This window comes from Aythya fuligula, chromosome 15 (assembly GCF_009819795.1).
Source record: "Aythya fuligula isolate bAytFul2 chromosome 15, bAytFul2.pri, whole genome shotgun sequence".
NCBI lineage: Eukaryota > Metazoa > Chordata > Aves > Anseriformes > Anatidae > Aythya > Aythya fuligula.
The window spans coordinates 902,899-924,221 of NC_045573.1; the positions used below are offsets into that span (position 1 = coordinate 902,899).

Genomic DNA, 21,323 nt, shown 5'->3' on the forward strand with positions numbered 1-21,323 from the left:
ACTGTGTCCAAACTCCTCAGCAGTTTTTGAGTAGATACACAACTTACACTCAGCTTCACCAGGGAAACCGGGAACTCCACATCTTTTCTGAAGGCTCTGCATAATAACATTGCGTGGCAGCCCAAGAATTAATTGCACTGAGGTGTAACCAAAGCAATCCCTGATACTAGCACTGCAATATAAACTTGTACGAGGTTTAAAGAAGGTAAGGACGAGGTTTAAAACTTGCTTAATGTCTTATCTGAAGTGCTAAGTTTGCATACTGTTGACCTTTCAGCAGGCACACCAGCAGCGAGATCAAGTGATTTTGGAGTTAGCATGAGTTTTAAGACATCACATTGGGCATTACTAAAGCAGTCAAGTGCAGGCTGCAACAACGAACTCATGCAAGTCCCCAGTTCAAGAGAGTCTTTTAAAAACACTGTTCTTCCCTAAAACTATTCATCTCACCACAAGCAGTTCAGAGTCAATCATTTTTAAAATGTATTCTGCCAGATAAGAATGCTTTCCTTATACCTTCTCCAAATGTTTTTGAGTCAGAATGCTTTAGGGTAGAAAAAGACTATTCAAGAAACAGGAGTTCTAAAGCTTGCAGTTCTTCCACAAAAAATGCGGATGTTGTGAGAATATCTATTGTGAAAGACGGTGATCAAATTCAGATCAAACGAAGAGGAGTCACGTTTAAATACTCATTCTTGAGAACAGGCTTTTTTTTTTTTGAAATGGGTTCCCACCATCCTTTTTGCCTTCCCAGCCTCTGAAAGAGTTCATCAGGTCATATTTTTTCCATTGATACTTAAGTCCCTATTTACTTTCAGCTTACAATAGCATTCCCTCCATTACTAGAATTCCATTATGAGAAGTAACAGTTACCGCAGTTTGGAAGGTCAGAGTATTCCCAAACACCTGAAGCAGCAGACCATTTGTAAGTTCCACTTTGTTCCTTCCAATATCATTTTAACATGTCAGAACTCCTACACAGACAGAAGTCATAAGAAACCAGTGCTTTACAGCCGTATGTAAGAATTCCAGACATGTCATTTAGGCAGAAGTCCTATTTAGTTTATTTTTTAACTTTATTTTTGAACAATGTGTTTAAATACCTCCATCCAATTAGTAAGAAATGAAATTTCCAACTTCCTTTTTTTTTTTTTTTTTTTAAAGTGGAAATCACCCAAGAACTTCAGTAAATATCTGTGCTGCTAATACACCACGTTTAGAATTTATTTTTTAAAAAAAAAAAACAACAACAAAACAGTCTAAGAGCAATGCATCTTAGGATCTTACTGCCTTTAAATGCGTGATGCTCTTTAAGTGATGTGCTTTAACTCCATCTTTAGGCAATATTGCACTTAACATTGTAACCTACTGAGGCAGATACTTTTTCTTCCCCAGATTCTGGCAGGCATGAGAACAAGGCAACATACTTTGTAGAACTGATATTAAGAATATTAGTAACACTTTATTGAATAACACATTTATGAGCATAAATTAGTAGTATTTTTTTTCCTTCTATAACTTTGTTTTCTGCTCCTCACTTGCTATTACAGAGGATTCTATTTAAAAAGAATAAAAAAACCTTTATTAATAGGCCTCCCCCCTGCCCCCCAGGCAGTAATTGGGCTCCATCACAATGTTACCATCCAGCACTCTGGTTTTAAGGCCGTTTCTCACAGACCCAACCATTACAACTCCAGACAGCTGGCCAATCAGCCCCTAGTGTTTGTGAAACTTACAACGCATTAGCAACTGCAGACAAAGTTTCCAGACCCTCCTGTAGCAAAGCCCTTAAAACAAATTAAACACTTTTCAAAAGGGTCTGACAATTTTATTCAATACTACTATAAAAAAAAAATATATAAAATCAGGACTTCTGAAATGTATCCACCTACGTGTTATGCAATACAACAAAATTCATCAACAGCCCCTGAACATTGTGCTGTTAAGTCCCTTTACAGACATCCTCCTGAAAATACATATTTTTAATATTTGTAAACAATCAGTGAGCTTTAAGTGCAATCATTTTAAAGGCTAGGGGTGAAGTTACAGTTACTGCAGTGTACCTACATATTACCCAACTTGAATTTTACTCTGTGAAACAGCAGAAGGAAAAAAACTAATACACATTTTTAAGAAAAGTTTGCTATAAAAGCATCACAGAAGCACAAGACAAACAGGAAAAAAAAAAAAGTTTACTGTTTGAGAAATGAAAACACTTCAGAATTCTTTTTATTTCTGAGAAGCAACATCCCAAAGTCTTTAATCGTATCCAAACTTATAAAGATGGCAGATCACCACTATAAGCTAAAGTATCATGCCAGGCAGGACAAAAGCTCTCTCATCACTGACTGAGCACCATATTAGAGCCATCACCCTTCGCCAGTGTCCTAACACGGTTAGCACGTGGAACCAGGAAAAAAGGAGTTACAAGTGAATGATGACACCACGCTCAATAGCACTTGAATGACAGCGTCTTTGATGAAAAAACAGGTTGCGTTAACAGGAAATTCCAAGGCATAGTTTACATACAGAGCACGCTTGTGGGTGAAATGGTTTTAAAGGACTGCGAAGCTGATGGTCACAGACACCCTCTTAACAGAAGACATTGGGAGTGAGCCGTTCCCACAACAGCCACAACGCTGATTTTCCAGTACGGTGGAGTATGTGGAAGTCACCAAACCCACTTTTTTTCTTCAAACGCATTACCCATCTGCCCTATTTTTATCGCTTTCAGTTTTCTCCATCAAACTTCAAATAAATCTGGCAAGTTTGCCACGAGCAGCTGCCCTCCCGCGTTCCCTTACCGTTTGAGCTAGAAGAGTAGGAAGGACCCCACGACCCCAAAACTTGTTTGGGCGCTAGGCGGGCCCACCAACCGCGCACCCCCCCCGCGCCTCGCCCCGCACGGAGCTGTCAGGGCAGCGGCCTCCAGGCGGGCCGCGGCTGCCGAGCTGGGCCCCGCCGCGCTCCGCTCGCCCCCCGCCGCCAGGAGCCGGCCGAGCCCCGGCGCCCCACGCACCTTCTTTGGTCTGGGCGTTGGTGATCTGCAGGTCGCAGTCGGCCGCCTTCAGCTTCTCGCGGGCCATGATCTGGCGCTTGAGGTCGCACAGGGAGATGTGGAGGCCGTCGAAGGTGACCGTGTCATAGTTGAGCTTGGACGAGAACTTGTAGTGCACGCACGACATGGCTGGGGCCGGGCGGCGCCCGCTGCGGGACGGCGGCGGCACGGCCTCGACGCCGGGTGAGGCCCCGCGGCCAGGCGGGGCAGGGCTGCGCAGCGCCGGGCAGCGCGGGCCGGCGGCGGCCGGCGGCGGCTGGGCTCGGGCGGCGCTCAGGGCCCGCGCCGCTCCGCCATGGGCAGGCCGCGCGGCCTGGGCCGGGCTGGGCGGGCGGAGGCCTCAGCGCTCCATGGCGGCGGCGGCGCCGCCAGGCCCCGGCCCCCGCCCCCGCCCCGCGACGACTCCGGCCCTCGCGATCGAGCTGGGCCGCGGCGGCGCCCCCCCCGGCTGCTCGGCTCGGCCCGGCCCCGCTGCGCTCCGCTCCCGGCCCCGTTCGGCGGCGGCGGCGGCGGCGCCCCCCGGCCCGGCCCGGCCCGGCCCGGTCGCTATGGCGGCTGCGGCGCCCCGGCCTCGGCGCTCCTCCGAGGGGTTTCCCGGCCGCCAACCGCACGGGCCGCCGCGGGCGCCGCACTGCGCGTGCGCAACGGCACGCCGCGCCCACCCCACGTGACGCAGCGCAGGATGACAAAGCGGCCGCGCGGCCCGCGTCACGTGGGCGCCGCCGCCACGCCCTCCCCGGGGGGCTGCGCGCGCCCCCCAGCGGAGCGGCCGTTGGTGGCCAAGGGGGGGGGGGCGGCAATGGCGGCGCCTGACGGAGCCGCCTCACGGAGCCACCCCCTGGTGTCACCTCCCGTGTGCCCCACAGCGCCGTGTCCCTCACGCCCCCCGCCCGCCCTTTTCCTCTCCCTCCTAATAAATGGAACCAAACCGCCCAGCTGCTGTTAATCCCCTTCCCGTGGGTGCCGTGTTTTTATTAACGGGTTTAACCCCGTTTGTCCATCGTTCAGCGCTGCTCAGGAGCCAACACATTTATCACCAAACTTCCAGCACGTGCAGTCCTTCACTGCACAAGGGGTTGTTCCTGATGCTCCGGAGCCCAGTCTCTGCAGACAAACTTTATACCTGGTACTTTAAACCCGATACTTTAGAGTATCAGGCGGTGCAGTGCCCTCTGAAACAAACCAACCTAAAAGCAGGTACATTTCTAAGTAAAAACAGCGAAGCCCAACAGGCTTGGGAAAGGCAAACAAAAAAACAAACAAGCATTTCTCATTAAATTGCTAGGCTAGGAAACCTCTGGTGTCTAAACCCTACAGATTACACCTGGGGGTTTCGTGCACCCCAGGGAAAAAGGAGCTGTGTGTGCGAGGGGACTGGGCTGTGAAGTATGTGGGGTCTGCAGCCTGCACAGGCTGTGCATAAAGCAGTTTGTCTCCACTCGGTTGTTTTAGGTTTTAATAATTCCACAAAAGAATGTCAGCACATCCGTACTACTGTTTTTTTTTTTAAGCTAGCTTCCACATAAGTACCAGACCTGACATGCCTATTAAATGATGTTTAACCACACTCAGCAGAAATGTTCATGTCATTATGGTTTGTTGTTGCAGCAGATGAAGAATTATTCATTTATAACTTTAAAAAGTACACAAGGAACCTCATAGGAAGATGAGAAAACGCTTGCGTGGCTTTCAGAGAGAGCTGGCTTAGGTTCTGAAAGTCTAGGCAAATACGAGAGCAGCGTTGTGGCTTGGTGTGCTCTGTACACCTGCTGGCATCACCACTATTTTTGTAGTTCTAAGTTACTTCTGCGACTTTTAACCCTTTTGCTTTCAGATACATTCAGCAGTGAATTGTCCTCCACGTTCTGCAAAACAACCTAAAGCATAAGTTACCCAAGGTTTGCTGTCACTGTTGTAAGTCAGACTCACAGATTATCTTTAAAAAGAGCAACAAAGAAGGTATTTGGGTTAAAATGCAGTCTCATAGTTTTTCCATTACAGATTATTAGGAGCTGTGTAGGAAACTTCCTCTCATTTACTCCTTTATTGATCTGGAAGCAGCTTATTTCTCTGCACATTTCTGCCGTGCTGCACCGAGCACACTTTTGCTGAGCTGTCAGTGCAGCTTCCTTCTGAGACACCCGAGCGTTTGGACTGAGTGCTGCCCGTGACAACACTGCTCCTGAATGTCTGGGAAGTACCTGCTGTATAAAAAGCAAACCAGTGAAAAAAACTCTTGAAACCAGAAAGGGCAAACTATTTCTAATAACTTCAGAGCCACAGTAGTAAGTCTGCTGGAAAAAGACATTTAAATAAGCAGGGTGGCATAGTGGGATGGTCTGTGTTTGTATTTCATTCTTCAGTTTGTTTTGTTGGGAGCAAAGACTCCCCCTCCTTATTTATTTATTTATTTATTTATTTATTTTTAATTTTATTTATTTATTTTTTTTATTTTAATTTAACTTTAGCTGTGAGCTCTACACAAGAAGAGTGGAGCTTGCATTGCCATGAGCATTTGGGGCTCTCCAGCAATTTGAGAGCCCAAACCAGCACCTGCAGAGCTGTCGGCCCACTCAGCCAGTTTTGCTGGAATATCCACATGGCTCTGTAATGTCACAGTTCCACAGCTCGGTGTCATCAGTGCAGCTTCTGAGGTAATATGCTGTGAGCAGGCACTGGTTAAAGCTAAGCTTTAATTAAGGATGACAATACCATCAGTACACTAAGAAAAGAAAAAAAAAAAAAAAAAAAAAAGGAGAAAAAAAAAGCATGAACAAAAAGCAACAAACCAACCTCTGGTTCTTTTCTTCTCCTGCTCCCTTCTGTTCAGCTGCTCTGTGTACAGCTCGTGTGCGTATACCACACACACCAAACCGTGACTCACAACTACATCACCCCAACTTGTTACCATTGGTAACTTAATACATTTTGAGCACAGTGATCAAAACTTGGAACCCATGGGGTGGTAAATGAAGGCCATCCAAGAACAGCATCATGCAGGTGTCTGCACTTCCACCTTGCTGACCAAAGGGAGAAAGCAGGTGTTGAACCAGCACAGCCACATCTGTACCCAGCCAGGAACCACATTACAGGTGGCAGCACACCCCATTCACCAAGCTCCCAACTTAACCTTCATATCCACAAACCACTCATGGTCAGTGCCAGAAACCAGCACATTTCCCGAGTGTGACACATCCACAGTTGCTCTCTTCACTCAAACACTCACAGACTATAAGGGTAAGGAGAAAAGTGGCATCATTTAGTATAACCCTCTGCATTAAAACACACAGCAGTGGATGAACCACGGGTGATCTTGATTGTATTCCTCCAGCTCCGAGGATACTTCAAAATCTCCAGGTGGTTTTCTTGCTATTTCCTCCTGAAACCAAAGCTCACAGGTGGAAATGGCACTGCGGTTTTCTGCAGGGAGGTCCTCACTTGAGCCGTATCGACCCTTTGCTGGTTCCAGTTCCGTATTGTACCTGTGGGATCTGATTTCTGTACAAATCTATTGATTTTCCCTCTTAGCCACAAGCTTAAAACTCTGATGATCCTGGATCGAAGCCAGCCTTGAGCAGGCAGGATATTCCTTATGTGGTGGCAGTCCGCAGCTGTCTGTGCAGCACACCTTTCCAGCTCCTAAGCGTAAAAGCTGACAGAGTTGGAGCTCCCTGTCTTTGTACAGGGCTTTATAAAACTGTTTTCTGAGGAGAGAAAAAAGAAGGGGATTTTGTCAAATATAAGGCAAGGGGCTGTTAGTGCTGAGCCACATTCTGCCAACGAAAACAGGAGGAGTGATAATCTGCTTGCAAAGGGACTAAAGACCCCACTTGCTCTGAGTGCTGCAGAGCTCTGATCACCCACCTGCACTTCACTTGGGCACAATTCTGGGTTAGAAAAGAGCCTGGGGTTCCCAATGGACATTTTTTAATCCCTGGGATATTTTCCAGGAATTGTCACTGAAGCTTTCAGATTTCTGGTTTCATGATTCCGAAAGCTTCCCAAGATCAGAATGCCTTTGCAAGGCCAGATGGAGAATCCCACACGCCAGTGCAGCATGAAGGACGGGAGGTGCACACCTGGTGTCAGCAGTCCTTGGCTCTCCACCCCTCCAGATTTCTTTCCTAAAACAATAGTATCAGCTGAGAAAGAAATACGGACTTTTCCTTATCTTTGCCACTGTAAATAGAAGGAGCTTTGTCAGAAACAGACCAAAGCTAATCAGAACACATCCTCTTGTTTTTAATAAATATCCCATTCCATTGTTCTGAGTTCAAGACTGAAAAATGGTGATTTGGGCACTGCCTGATGAATGCATGTGAAATGTGCTGGATTGATAGTCCAGCTGGGGAGCTGTGAATCCTCCAATTATTCTCAGAACAATATAGAATAACTATGGGATGAAGAAGCAGAATTCTTTTATTTTGTGCCCTGCCACCATCCCTAACTGAATCACTGACCCTTCTGCTGGAATAGTTAAGGAGAAGCTCGGCTGTGACATTTTTACCTGTGCCTGAGAACTGGAGAAATACCACAAGTTCATTTTACTGCCCAGAGTTCCAGCATCCCTTGGCTGCCCTGTGGTTTTCCCAGCTTGGGCATTATTTGCTCATCCCTATTCAAAACCCAGGGGTAGAAGTTGGCTTTGTTAAAGTTCCTGGGAGTCTTCTTACCCACTAATGTCTGCATGCTCTCCTGTAAACTGTCCAGCTACTTTTTCATGAAAAAATACATTACAGTTCTGGGATGATTCCTTAAAGATTAGGGTCTGTCTAGCTCATTCCCCATGGTCAAGGCCGCACCACCAGCCATCTGTCCAGCATTGCACATTGCCGTGCTTCCACTGCTCTGCTGATGTACGGCTGCTGGGGTGGCACTGGCCGGGAAGAATGGGCCCAGGGGCCCAAGTGAGGTGTTATTTGTTATTTTAAGTGCTAATAAATATTACAGATATCTGTGAGGGACTGTGCTGCAGTTTGCGAAGTGAAAGGAAGGAGAAATAATGAACAGTCAAAGGAAAGGGACCTAGGGAGCCTAAGACATGGAGGAACAGTTTGATTTCACAGGACCACCTACAGTTTATTTGGCAATGTCACATACATTTTCTGAGATTAATGAGGGATTTAACTCCCCCCACAGGCTTAGTGCTGTTCTCACAGTGGTCTAAATCACCAGAAATGCTCAGAGGTTTTGGAATTGCTTCTCCCTACAGTTCTTTTGCAAAGTTGCCTGTGACCAAAAGTGCAATGCTTCTGTGGAAACCTGGCAACGGGGAAGAAGATTTTGTGTTTTTTGTCCTGTTGTAGAGGCACACAGGAGCTGGGCAGCAGCAGCTCCATCCAGCTGGGTTTGCCAGGGCTCTGTGTCCGCTCAAGAACCCCTGCAACAGAAATTTGTTTTCTAATGAGTCAGTGTCACCAGAAAACATTTAGCAAAGCATCGTTATGGGTCAGGCCTCTTCCTGACCAACCTGTCTTTTGGGATTGTTTCAAGCCTGCAATTTTCATCTGTAAATTGCTTCTCAAACATTAATTAAGCCTTGAAGTGCACTAGTAGGCAGGAAAGTCTGTGACTGCAGAGCTAAAGACAGAAGTGTAGCTGTAACCACACAACCAGGCAGCGTCAGGGGGTTCCTCCTCAGCCTGGGATGCCTAAAATCTGTGCTTTTGCTCACTTGGAACCTGGGAGGATTTCCTTCTCATTGAAGGAACGTTTCATCCCTGTGGGATTTTGGAAGAGGACAGAGGACAGCAGGACCCTGCCTGCCCACTGCACTGCGCTCAGCCGGCCTCACAGCTCCAGCCCCAGCATCTGCCACTGGTGCTGGAAATCCACACCTGCTTCAGGGATGTCCTGGTTTTGGCTTGGATGGAGTTTTAATTTCCTTCACAGAGGCTAGTATGGTGCCGTGTTTTTGGATTTAGGATGAGAACGATGCTGATAACACGCTGATGTTTCCGTTGTTGCAGAGCAGTGCTTACACTAAGTCAAGGACTTCTCAGCTTCTCGTGCTGCCCCGGCTGCAGGAGCTCGTGGGCTCTCCCTGCTTGGTTACAAGGGACCCGTGGTGGGGACAGACTCGGATGCCTTGGTGGCACTGTGCCAGCCTGGATGGCCTCTGCAGAAGCTGGATCTTCTCCTGGACACAGGGAGCCCAGGGCCTCCTGCTGGCACATGGTGTGCCTGAACTTGGATAAACTTGGCCGCATCCCCACACACACATCAAAGCAACCCCAGCTTTCCTCCTAATTCTTAGTTTCACAATACATTTTGCATCAAAGTTAATTACGGGGATCAAAGGCACCTTCTTTACGGCCTCCAGAGCCCTCCTTTCCAGCCCTGACCGGGCCTGGCTGGCTGTGCGGCTGCTATCACAGGACACAGACACCGACTTTCAGGAGACGGAGTGCCAAATCAGAGCACTGCTGCTCTGCGAACTCCCCGTGCAGTTGCGCTAATCACTCAGGAGACGGTGCTGAGTCTGTGGAATCGGCTGACGATGGGGGCCGTGGTGACTGGCTTTATCCCTCGGATGCTGCCTTGCTTTGAGTCATCTCAGTTCTGAGTCACCAGCAGCCCTTAATCCCTTGGCGATAACGTCCGCATCCAGCCCCTGCTACGCAGGTACTTTTGCCTCAGTGCTTACACTTCAGAAAAAGGAAGAAATACTGTGCAAGGTGAACTCCTGGCAGGAGCTGTCCTGGGCTCACTGCTGGGTCACTGCACATCGCCTCGTGGAGCCCGGGGCAGGACTCTTGGTGGGCCCTGGGCTCCTGCCCTTGCTGATAAGGTGACAACAGCCCCGTGGACAAACAGCCATCCGCAGGGCCTGCCTCTGCCTGGCCTCCAGGACCATGCTAACCCGTGAGCTTTGCTTGCGATTGCTGCACTGCCTTCAGTACCAGCAGTCCAAAATCAAGTGTTATTCGTAACCTCGATTTCAAAGCTTGCTGGGCATCCTTGGGTCAATTGTCCCCAGATTAATTTCACCCTTTGTTAACATGTGTGCTTTACTTCCAGCTTAAGTCAGTCTCAGATAAACACCTTTTCTGCCTCCATTCTCACAGATCTCCACACAGAGGTACTTGGAGACCACAGTCAAGTGAGCTTTTAACCTTCTCTGTGACAAGAGGCATAGGCTGATCTCTTCAATATCTCACTCCATGCCAGCTTTTCAGACCTTGAGTAGCTCTTGTAGCTCCTGCCAGAACTCTCCAGCTTCTTAACATCTCACTGGGAGCACAGACACCAGCATGGGACAGGACGCTGCGCTGGTCCCAGTGGAGCTGCACGGAGATAACATCCTCTCTGTGGATACTGCTCAGGCATTTCCCAAGTACCGGTACTCCGGAATCCCATTAGCTGCAGCACCACGCTGGTGTCACTGATCACCTGCCATGACCCCAAAGCCTTTTGCAGAGCCACCCCTTCCCAGGCCACACTCCCACCCCAGGGACAGCAAAACCACACTGCTCTGCCAGCCGCGTGCCCTCAGCCCCCTGCACACCCACGGAACAGCCCCTGGCTTGCACCCAGCACCGGTGCAGGTGGGGCAGCCCCTGTGAAGCCCTCTGTTTCCTTTTTCACCTGGGGGGTACCTGCAGCCACACGTGAAGCTCTCTGCTGTTTCTGGGACAGGCATTTCCCCCCCACCTCATCCAAGACCCAGAGGAGAAGAGGCCACGTGCTCCTGCAGCAAGGCACCTCAGAGAACCAAGAGCCAAATGCAGCCCAGCTGCGGTGTGCTGCCAGCCCCAGGAGGCTGGAGGGAGGCCAGATCCTGCCCTGCCCTGGGCTCAGCTGGGCTGCATTGGCCTCATCCAGCTCCTGGGACGGCCTCGTCCCCATGCACTGCTCCCTCATCCAGCGAGGGGGAGCCACGTTTGTCTGCGGGGTTTAAGAGCTACTCAGCAATTAAGTTGAATTCTAATTATTGTATATCACATATTAGCGATTTCTACCGTGCTAATATTAACTGCTAACAAGACGATAAGGCATATCAGGCAGTCGTGATGGAGCCTGTCTTTGCCTGCTCGGGAGAGGTGTGGAAGCGGGGTGGGGGAGGTCAGATGCGGTGATCGCTGAGGACATCCGACAGCGTGGGACATTGCCTGCCCCAGCATGGGGTCAGCATCACCCCTCAGCCTTCCCGGGCTGCAACTCCAAGCTGGTGGAAATTTGTGGTTCTTGGGCTGGACTTCCTCAGGGAAAGGGCTGCAAGGTCCCGCTGTACGCAGCCATGGGCTGGGTCTGCTGACGGTGCAGGGACCCTCCTGCCTCCAGATGTTGTGTGCCCCTTGGTGCACTTACAGAAAGCATGCTTTGTGGGACCAGCTCCCAGCTTGCCCCAGGAGCTGCTCCCACTCCTCAGAAAGCCCTGACCCCATCACAGCCAGTGTGTCAAACCACCTCGTGTCCCATGGGGAACACCAAGCAGATCAGGGGAAACCGAACATCAGAGCCAAGGCAGCTGGAAAAGCCTCTGTGGATAAGAACATGCCTCTGGAGAGTTAATCGAGGACAGAATGAGCCCAAACAGCTGCGAAATTAACCCAAACAGAAATCTTGAAAGGGCCCATGGGAATGGAAACTGTTGGATTTGCCAGGAAACCCTTCCCGAGGGGATGGACTGGGGCTGCCAGGACCCCGGGGCCAAGGCGGAGGCAGCAGTTTGGGGGAGGACACGGGGCTGCAGCTCGCTGCCAGGCCTGGGTGATGGCCCTGGGGAACCCGCAGTGTGCCCATGTCCCCAGGGGCAGCGGCCTTGGGGGGCTGCCAGCGCCAAGGCTGGGGCAGGAGGAGAGCCCCCGGCACCAAGGGCACTCTGTCCCCTCAGCCGGGCAGCCACTGGTCACCTGCAGCGCTGGTGATTTAACATCCCCTTCCTTCCAGTGAGGTAATTCTGTCCCAGGGGTTATTTATTGAAAAAAAAAATAAAGCCCAGTGTGAGTCAGACAGTCTGCACTACAAAACAGTGATAAATTACATTTGGACATATGCTAAATGACATTTACCAATAAATTTATGCAGATTTCTCCTGTAATCCTTCTCCTCCATCAGAAGTAGTAATACTTTCCTTAATGCAAATGCACTGCTAGAGCCTCGCCACATCAAACAGGAGCTGTGCTGAATTGTTAAGGATTCTAAATGACAATCTTCATTGTGCTCATGAATAATCATTGCCTATAGATGATTGTTTAACAGTGCTTGGAAGAGCCTGACAACACGTCCCAGCTTCCTTCGAGGTACAGCTGTTCCGGCTGCCCAGGTCCATCAACTCTGACGAACCTTGCAATCAGATTTCATGCTCATTTCCCTTCTTGGTTCATGCATTGGCCGTGTAGCATAAGCTTTAATGGGCTCCACTAATGAGCCCTGGGAGGGAGCCGGGCCGCATGCTCTGCTCTGCTCCTGCAGATTCGCGGCTGTCCCAGGTCACATCTGACCTCCTATCTCTGTCCAGCCCCAGTTTGGTAGGATGCACGTGTGGGATGCAGCACAAGATCACAGGGGAATTCAGACTGGAAGGGTCCAGCACCTGGCTTTAACCATAACCATGACACACAGCCATGTTCTTGTCCAAAAATCCTGGCTTTTTTTTTTTTTTTTTTTTTTGAAAAACCTGCCAAGACATGGATGCTGCTTCTTTTTCTGCATGTAAATGGAGTGTGCGCTTGTCAGCTGTGTTACCAGGAAGGAGCCATCGTGCTCGCCCTGCCTGCCCCAGTGTCACTTCTCGGCTGTCCCAAGGGTGGATTCACTCCCTGCAGGGGCTCTGGGTGCTGCAGCCACAGCACTGGAAGCAGCAGGAGGTGGGGGCGAGGATGGGGGCCCCACAGAGCCGGGGGCATGCTGCTGCCCTTCTTTGGGGCTGTGTTTCTGGAGAGCTCAGGACAGAGCAGATGGAGAGATTTGGCCGAGGTCTGGGGACTCTGGCATGTCTCAGGATCTGAGGCTGCAAGCCACTACCCCTAACGCGACTGGGGTCTGCAGGTGGGACAGAGCAGAGATCACGGTGAAACCCCCAGGGCTCTGGAAGTGCAAAGCCCTTTGCTGCTTTGCCATCCATGCTTTTTATTGGAGAGGTTTCCATTTTTAATCATTTTTAAAGATGATTACATTTTGAGCAGCAATGATCTAAGCTAATGAGCAACCTGCCACTTTGTGGCTCGGCAGGAAAAGTCTTACTGCTGGAGTCTTTTTTTTTTCCCCTTCCATCCAAAACATAGACATTATGGAAATAAATGATTTCTTCTCACAGTTGTTTAATATAATTTTCTCTGTGCTGCATTTTACGAGATGCTGCAGCTCATTAAAATAACGATCAGACCTCGGAGTTAGGACACAGGCGATGAGCAGCAGCTGCAGCAGGTCCCGTATGTCTCATGTGGATGTCACGGAGAGACTTTGGCTCTCACTCAGCACTCAGGACTTCTATTTCCGAAGCACTCCTGTCCCTGCAGGTCTGGACTTGGTGCTGGGCACCCTGCTGAGCACCAGCGAGGTGTAGGCAGGGCCAGCCACCTCCACGCACATACAGGCATGGTGACCCCGTTTCTCTCCTCTGAATGGTTTGGGGGGATCCTGTACCAGCTCGGTCCCCACCACCCAGCCCCACAGCAGGCAGGAGGCCGCTTCTCCTGTGGGGTCCCCTCCCGGGGCTTTGGGGAGGAGGGCAGCAGCCGCAGCTCCAGCCCTGCTGCACAGCCTTCCGCAGGGTGCTCCGTCCCCTCGGTGCCACTGAGACAGCGATGTCAGGGGAGAGCCAGGGAGCCAGACACCGCTGAGTGCTGAGCTGGCGGCTGTGGGGAAATAAAAACGTGCGAGAGAGATGCAAATGTGTTATAGAAAGTCAAAGAGGCTCAGAGAAAGGCTGGCTATGGCACCCAGACAGAGTGCCTGGGCTCTCCAGGATTCAAGTGCACTTCAGCAGTGCAGGAGAAGGCTCTCCACCGGGGCTCTGCTCTCCCGGGTATGTCTCCGCCGACACGTGCCAAGTTCACAGACACATCCCCGCTTCCTCTGCCAGCTGGAACGTGCCGTGCTGCTGGGGAGAGCGGCTCCCGTGCTGCCTCCTGCCCTCACACAGCTCCAGGAGCCTCTGTGCTGGGCCCAGGGGAGGGCAGGACACAGCCTTCACCTCGAGGCCACAGCACTCCCCCTGGGGTGGGCTGCAGACCTGAGGCCTCAGGGCTCTCCCCATCCTTGGCCCTGGCCCTCCCTCTGCCCATCTCCAAGCCCCATCTCACGCTTTCTGCTTCAGGGCAGACCTGCAGGAAGCCCTGGAGCAGAGCCAGGTGCTACTGACCCATGGCCCAGGGCACTGGGATGTGAGGAACAGCCCCAGATCTCTCCCTGAGGTCTGTCATTCCTGGGCTGTAGGGACACCTTCAGAGGCTCCCGGTTTGGTGCCAACAAGGAGGGCAATGTGTTACCATCATGGACATCGAGGTGAGCTGGAAACACTTTGAGCAAAACAGGCTGCTTGTTTCTGCAGGACTACCCTAGCTGCCAGGCAAGAGCACGGACTCCTTGTACATTATTTCCCCTCTCTGTGGGACCAAACGTGGTTTAAGAACTGATGGGAAAAAAAAAAAAGAAGAGGAGCAAATGGTCGCTACTTTGAGTCTGTTGCCAATTAGCAGGTGACTCGGTGCTTCGAGAGGGAAGGAACAGAATAAACTGCTGATCTGTAATTCTGGTGGTGGAACGAAGCGGGACTCTCGTTTTCCTTTGGTCTGTTTCTTGTCTTGTTCCCTGGGAAACTGTTCTTTGTAGGAGAGTTCAGGGAACCACAGGCAGCAACGTGCCGGACGGATGTTTGCCAATGCCCTGTGAGAGCTCTGATGGGGGGGGGCTGGAATAACCACGGGAAACGAGCAGGCTGCAAAACAGCACCGAGAGGAACCCTGCCTCAGAGCACAGCTGTTCATTGCTGGCTGTAACAACAGGGCTCGCTGAGGCTGCCCCCAGCCAGGGCTGCTCCAGGCTCCTCGGTGCTGCCCCAGCAGCTCAGGGCCCAGCGCTGCGGACGAGCTTCCCGACCCCTGAGCCCCTCTCGGCCACGCTGCCGGCTCCAGGAGGCACAGAGGTGGTGAGCTTCGAGGGCACCCCAGCACCAAGATGTCCTGCAGAGGGGAGTGCAGCTCCCTCAGGAGCAGTGCAGCGGGGATGTGAGGGTGTCTCCACACCGCCTGTGGGTGCCCCGAGCTGCCCCATGCTCCCCGACTCCTCACTGTGGCTGCCTGGCTGCAGGCAGGGGTGCTCGGAGCCTTCCTCCTCGGCTGCTCACTGCTGGAGCCCTGCTGCAGAAGGAGAGCACCCCTGGGGTGGCCGTGGAGGCTACTGTAATGTAAGAACCCCCAAAAGGGATGGCCTGAGCCAGCTGTGGCACTGGGGAAGGACTGGGGGCCTGTCAGGCTCTGCCCACCGCTCCTCTGAGTGCCCAGCCAGCTGTGTGCAGCCTCTCGTTGTCTGCCGGGTTCGCCACAACGTGCAAAGGCAAATGGTTCTGGCTGCAGAAGCTGCGACCGCAATCAATACAGGCTTCCAGTGCGGCAGCTTTTAATTGCTTGGAAGGCGAGCTTCCCAGCCAAATCCCCCAGCGTGTTCCCCTGCGCGCTCCGGGAAGGCGCTGTCACGCGCTCCAGACGCAGCCTCGGAGTAAGCCGTGACTCGAGCCAGAGCGAGCCGGGCTGTGCAGGCTGTGTGAAGGCTGTGCAGGCTGTGCAGGCTGTGTGCAGGCTGTGTGCAGGGCAGATCCGCAGCCGGCACTGCGCTGAATGCCCAATTACCGGCCGGCAGGGCGCGAGCCGAGGGAAGCGCTGCCGCCTCTGACAAGGTTTTCTCATCAGGCCCGGCACAATAGTAAGTCTTCCCAAATTTGCCTTCTCACAGAACAAACAGCCTAAATACACCCAGTGCGGGAAATCAATCCCATGCTCTGTGAGAGAGGAATGTAACGACGTGATGGGATTTGCAAAATTTCTGCCCTTGCCACTGCAGGCAAAGCCAGACCCCCGCCTGCTCCGGGTGCTCCCTGCCCACCGCGGCCGGCTTGGTGCCCGTATGTGCTGCTGGCACCGTCGTGGCACCTCGCAGCCAGCCTGGGTTGAGGGGCTCAGCTCACCCTGTGCTGGGGGCAGCCCCTGTGCAGCTGCCAGGCCCCTGGTGTGCTCCGGGGAAAGAGGAGGTGATGGAGGCAGGTGATGGGATCCCGCCCGTCCTTGGGGTCCCTCCTGCCTGCCCCGAGCCCACCACAGCCTCTGGGTGCCTGCAGCCCTCCGTGGGGCCTGGCCCCACACCCGAAGGTTTGCCACGACCCATGTCTTTCCCCATCTTCAGCGGCCGACAGCAGTGGCTGGGATGCCTCTTTCTGTGCCCAGGCTGCAGCTCCGACTCTGTTCAAAGGCTGTTTGCTGTCTGTAAGAGAACTGGGGCCTGTGATTTCCATGCTGCCTGAAAAGATCACGCTTTATAAAACACATTTCATCCCTTCTGTTAGGATGTTTAACCATCTCCAAAGGTGATCCTGTGTCCCCAGGCAGCCTGCCTTTAGGGTTTGCAGCTTGTTTGGGACTGTCAGGTGCTTACAAACCTCACAATAGCAAGACAAAGAGTTCCTGCCGGGTTTCAATGATCTGAGAGGTTAAAAGGCACTTGAACCCCGGGGTGAGAGCCTCTGGGAGCATTCTGAAAGTGATTTATGGCTTCTGCAGCAGCCCAGAACCAGCTCTCCTCCATTGTTCTGGCTTTACTTTTTATTTCTATTTTCTGCTGTCACTGTGGAATAAACATGAAAAGGCTTTAAAATTCAGGTCCTAGCAGGGGCTTCACGCTCACTGCAGACCTTCCTGCCTTGGAGCAAGCCTCAAAGCATGGGCTGTAAGGGCCCACAAAGTTGCAGCTCTCCAGATAACATTTTCATATCATCTGCTCTGTAACAGAGGTTCCTACCTGCCATAACTGGAGGCACAAAAAGCTTGGGAACACACCAAAACACACCGCCAAGGCTGCTGCTGGGGCAGAGGAAAGGAAATCAGCCTGACGGGATTTTCCTTTTCCAAACCTGGCAAGGCTGGTGGCTCTGCTGCCGCTTCTGCTCCCGGGGTGGCACCGCAGCACGTGGGGGCGCAGACCCCCGGTGGGGGACGAGGCACAGAGGGGCGCAGGGGTGGCTGCATGGGCAGGGGGAGGCTGCTGGGTGCTGCCTCCCCATCAGTGCCAGCCCCACACAGCAACCCCAGCACCCCAAAACTCACCCAGGGCTCTGCAGCCCCGGGTCCTTTCGGTCTCCCCCCAGCCCTGCAGTCCTGTGTGCCTGGCAGGGAGGGAGAACCAGCAGCAAAACCCCAACGGCAGCAAAAGGAGAATTGGAAAAAAAAAAAAAAAGGCAACAAAAGAGAAAAATCCTGTAAGAGCAGCCAGCCAGATTGCCTGCACAGGGGAGAAGCACTGCAGTGGATGTGCAGAGGAGCAGAGCGTGTACAAATCAAAGCAGCACTCAGAGCTCTTTGAACTGGCCGAGTCCACATCACTGGCCTTCAGCCCAGCCCTGCCTCCCCTGGGGACCCGAGGCCGTGCTGTACCTCATCAGAGGAGCCACGGAGATCTCCCACCCCATATTTACTGCTGCTCACGTGAGAATCTTCCCAGACAGCCCCCGATGCGTGGGGCAGGTCGGTGTCCCCAGCACCGAGCCCCCTGCCCAGGGCTGAGCTGCTGAGGCATGCTGGCTGCCCTTGGAGCCAGCTCCAGCAGCCTGCCAGCTCTGCAGGAGCTGTTGGAGAAACCTCCAGCCCTAGGCGGTGGAAATGAAGGTCTGAGCCCGGGCACATCCCCGATCACCCCGGGGATGGGCTGCTTCTGCCTGTGCAGCATCTGTAGAGCCAGGAGGTGTCCCGGCCATCCAGGCTGTGCCTGGCAGCGCCTGCACCTTGGGAGGAGCTGCCTCGGCTGATGCCAAACTGCAACTTCTGGGACACGGCAGATGGGTGAGGGCTTCCACGGCTGCAGTACTGGGGCTGCTCTGGATGCTGCAGCCTCCTGCGAGCTGCTCCAACGCCCCAGGACACGGTGTCCCGTTGTGCCATCACCAGCCCTGGCAGAGAGCTGAGGCCGGTGTCTGCCAGGGACAGCCTAACCTGAGCTCCTGCTGCTTCCAGAAGGGAAGTTTGTAAAGATGCAGGCTCTGAAATCTTGCCCTTTGTATAAACATTTTAATTACAAGTTTCCGGGATTTCTTTTCTAAGATAAACACATTTTAATTGCAAAGTGCTTCTGCTGTCTTTAAGCGTTCCCTAATACTGCGAGCAGCTGTTGTTTTTAATGTTTAATGAAATTGTCTCTGGGACGGGCTCGGTGCCACTGCAGCTCCGCTCTGCCTGCAGGGCCGGGAGTTGGTGTTTGGTGTTTCTGGGCTGGGCTGAGCACGGAGGGACAGGGCTCAGGCTGTCCCCCCCCAGCACCACCGGGATGTCACCGGGGCCAAAGCCATGAAGGCAGAGGGCAGGAGGAAGGGGCTGCTCTCAGTAGCAGCCAGGCAGGGAGGACACCTGACAGCAGCAAGAAGTAATTAGCTTGCTGCATATTGCTGACAAGGGGCGGGAAATAGAGGCTAATTAAGACTGCGAAGCAAAAGGAAATCACCTATCTGCTTTGAGCTCCAGGCTGCACAAGAAAAAAGGGCCCACGTTAAAAAAAAAAAAAAAAAAAAAAAAAAAAAAAAAAAAAAAAAAAAAAAAAAGATAATAAAAAAAGAGAGCCTGAAGTTTTAAATATTTGCTATTTACTTGAAGGTTACAGAACACTCGTTAGCCTTCTCAATTATTTTTGCCAGTTTGCTGCTAGGTTAACTGGCTTGAAATTCTCTGTGAAGATATACGGCGCATTTAAGGACTCTGCAAAGCTCGCCTGCCTTCCCCGGGGCACGGGGAGCCTGCGCTCCTTATTCATCCTGGCTCGTGATGGAACTGCTCATTGTGCTTGCTCTTTCTCCATTATTTTATAGGTTCAAATAGCAACAATTTACCTGCTGCCAATTTCTTGCTTTTTCATTTGCTGCAAGCCTGAGTGAATTACACCAGCACCCTCTGCTCAGCCACGTCCCTGACACCGGCAGTGCTTGCAGGGCTGATGATGGGGATGAGCGGATGAGCGGCTTACCTGGCACCGCAGCCCTCCTGCTCCTCCAGCACAGGGGCACCCCGGGGGCTGCAGAGAGCTCAGTTCAGCCTCAGCCCGGGGATGGGAGCAGGTCCTGCAGCCCTGGACAAACTGCCTTGGTCCTGCCCCCAGCTGCCCCAGCCTCTGGTGCAGCCGCAGTCAGTGCTGCCCCAATTAGCCCTGTCCTGCTGCACCTCCACGCTCCTCAGAGAGCCCTTGCAGCATCAGGGGGCAGGAATGGGGAGGGGGGTGCCCAGGTGGTGACTTTAGGACAGGCTGCTGTCATGCTTTGGCTGCTCAGACACTGCACCCAGGGGTTTCCCCCTTAGCCTGGCGTTTTCTGGGGGGCAAATGTCCCCGTCCTGCAGCCCATGGCCATGCTGGCAGCATGGTGTGGGGCAAACCCCGTCCCGTGGGTGATGGCCACCCCCCAGCTCATCCCCATGTCCTTGCCGCTGCCTCATTGCAAGAGGATGAGGGCTCCCAGGGGCTGCGGGCTCGCTGCTCCACTCCCCATCAGCTGCAGGATTTATAGGGGCACGTCAGGATCCCCCGCCAAGTTTCATTACTACACATGCTCTCGTTTAAGGCCGGCAGTAAAGCACAGCGCTCACAGTTTACACCGACAGGCGGGGGCTGATGTCCCCAGCACACCGAGCTGGGCTCCCAGGGAGGCTCCCAGCCGCTGTCTGCCCCTCGGTGCTGGGGCCAGGCCGGGCAGCTGGGGCCAGCAGGCTGGGGACATGCAGCACCTGCATCCCCAGAGCCACCAAAGTGCTGTGCTCCCATGGAGAACAATCAGCCGCGGGTGCTCACCAGCCCCTGGGCCTTGGGGAGGAGCAGGCGAGCCTTTAGAGTCTCCCTGGAATATTTACTATTGCTTTTAATTGTTGAAAATGGATGAGCCTAAATACAGAGCTCTGACGATGTTTATTGTGCGCCTCCTACCAGCACGGGGACTGCGAGGAGTCACTGGGACAGAGCCAGTGATGGAAGGATAATTAATAATCACTTCCATGCCCGTGAACGATGCCCTTGCCAGGGAAGGAGAATATTTTCAGGCTGGGAGTTGGTGCTGTGAGCTCTGGAGAGGGAAGGGCCAGGACCCCTCGGTCACCCTGCAGTGACCCCCCCCAAGTCAGTGCCCAGACCCCGCTGTGCCAGGCATGGTGGCTCCTTCCCGTGGCTCACAGCAGGATGGCCCCAGCTGTGTGAGTCCCCTCCCTGGCTCGTTTGCCCTCAAATCCAACCTGCGCAGCCCCTCAGGCGCTGGGGTCTCTGTAGGAAACTTGCTGAGCACTTGCAACTGCTCTGCTCTGAAAGCGGTGGTGGCGTTCTGCCTTTTTTTCCTTTGCTTTTGTTCCTCCCCTTCTCACTTCAAATCTTCCTTTGAAACCAAAACTTCCTGTAGTCTGAAATGGACAATCAGGCCGCTCCAGCAGCTGCAGCCCGAGAGCTTCAGCTCTTGGCAGGAGGATGAGAACTGCAAAACTATTTCTTTGAGGCAAATTATGCATTCATCTAGCTCATTTGAAACAAAATATGATTTGCAATTTAACTTTCCATAATGAGCTCCTGCTATTATACGGTTTCCATAATGGCTGGTTTCATTGGAACAGATTGTTGGTGCACATGGTTTACAAAACATTTTCAATGCAAGCCCCGTTTTTTCTTATTTTAAATAGCAACAGCTGCTAAGCATGATAATTATTGTATTTCATCAAAATAAACTTACCAAGTTGCTTCTTAATGCTACTCATTGCAGTTTTCCAGAGGACCTAGGGGTTATTAAAGAAAGCAGAAACTTGGGTTCTCCAAGGAGAGCCCGCGCTGTCAGAAAGGCACAGCCGGCGGTGCCGTGCGGGGTGCCGCGGGGCTGGGCCAGGCACGGCTGTGGTGCACGGCCCCGGGGGGAGGCACTGGCACCTCTGCGGGCTCTGAGCCCCCCAGGATGGTGTCGTTGTCACAGGACAGGGCCACCGCTGTGGTTAGAAGCGAGCAGCCACGGTGCTGGCACAGCAGGTGCTGGCGCAGTGCTCCTGGAATACCCCAGCAGGCTGGCTACAGCCCTCCGCGTGTGCTTGTGAGCACTTCCCAGTGC

At 52.6% G+C, this 21,323-nt stretch overlaps 1 protein-coding gene across 1 annotated transcript in view; it reads right to left on the bottom strand.

The window, feature by feature from the left end:
- Nucleotides 1-3,232, bottom strand: part of RBBP6 (RB binding protein 6, ubiquitin ligase) — a 31,464-nt gene extending 28,232 nt beyond the window's left edge. The window contains exon 1 of the mRNA XM_032197265.1: nt 3,020-3,232. Coding sequence (XP_032053156.1) covers nt 3,020-3,185 — 166 coding nt within the window. The 5' untranslated portion in view covers nt 3,186-3,232. The remainder of the gene's footprint in view (nt 1-3,019) is intronic.
- Between the last annotated feature and the right edge of the window lie 18,091 nt (nt 3,233-21,323).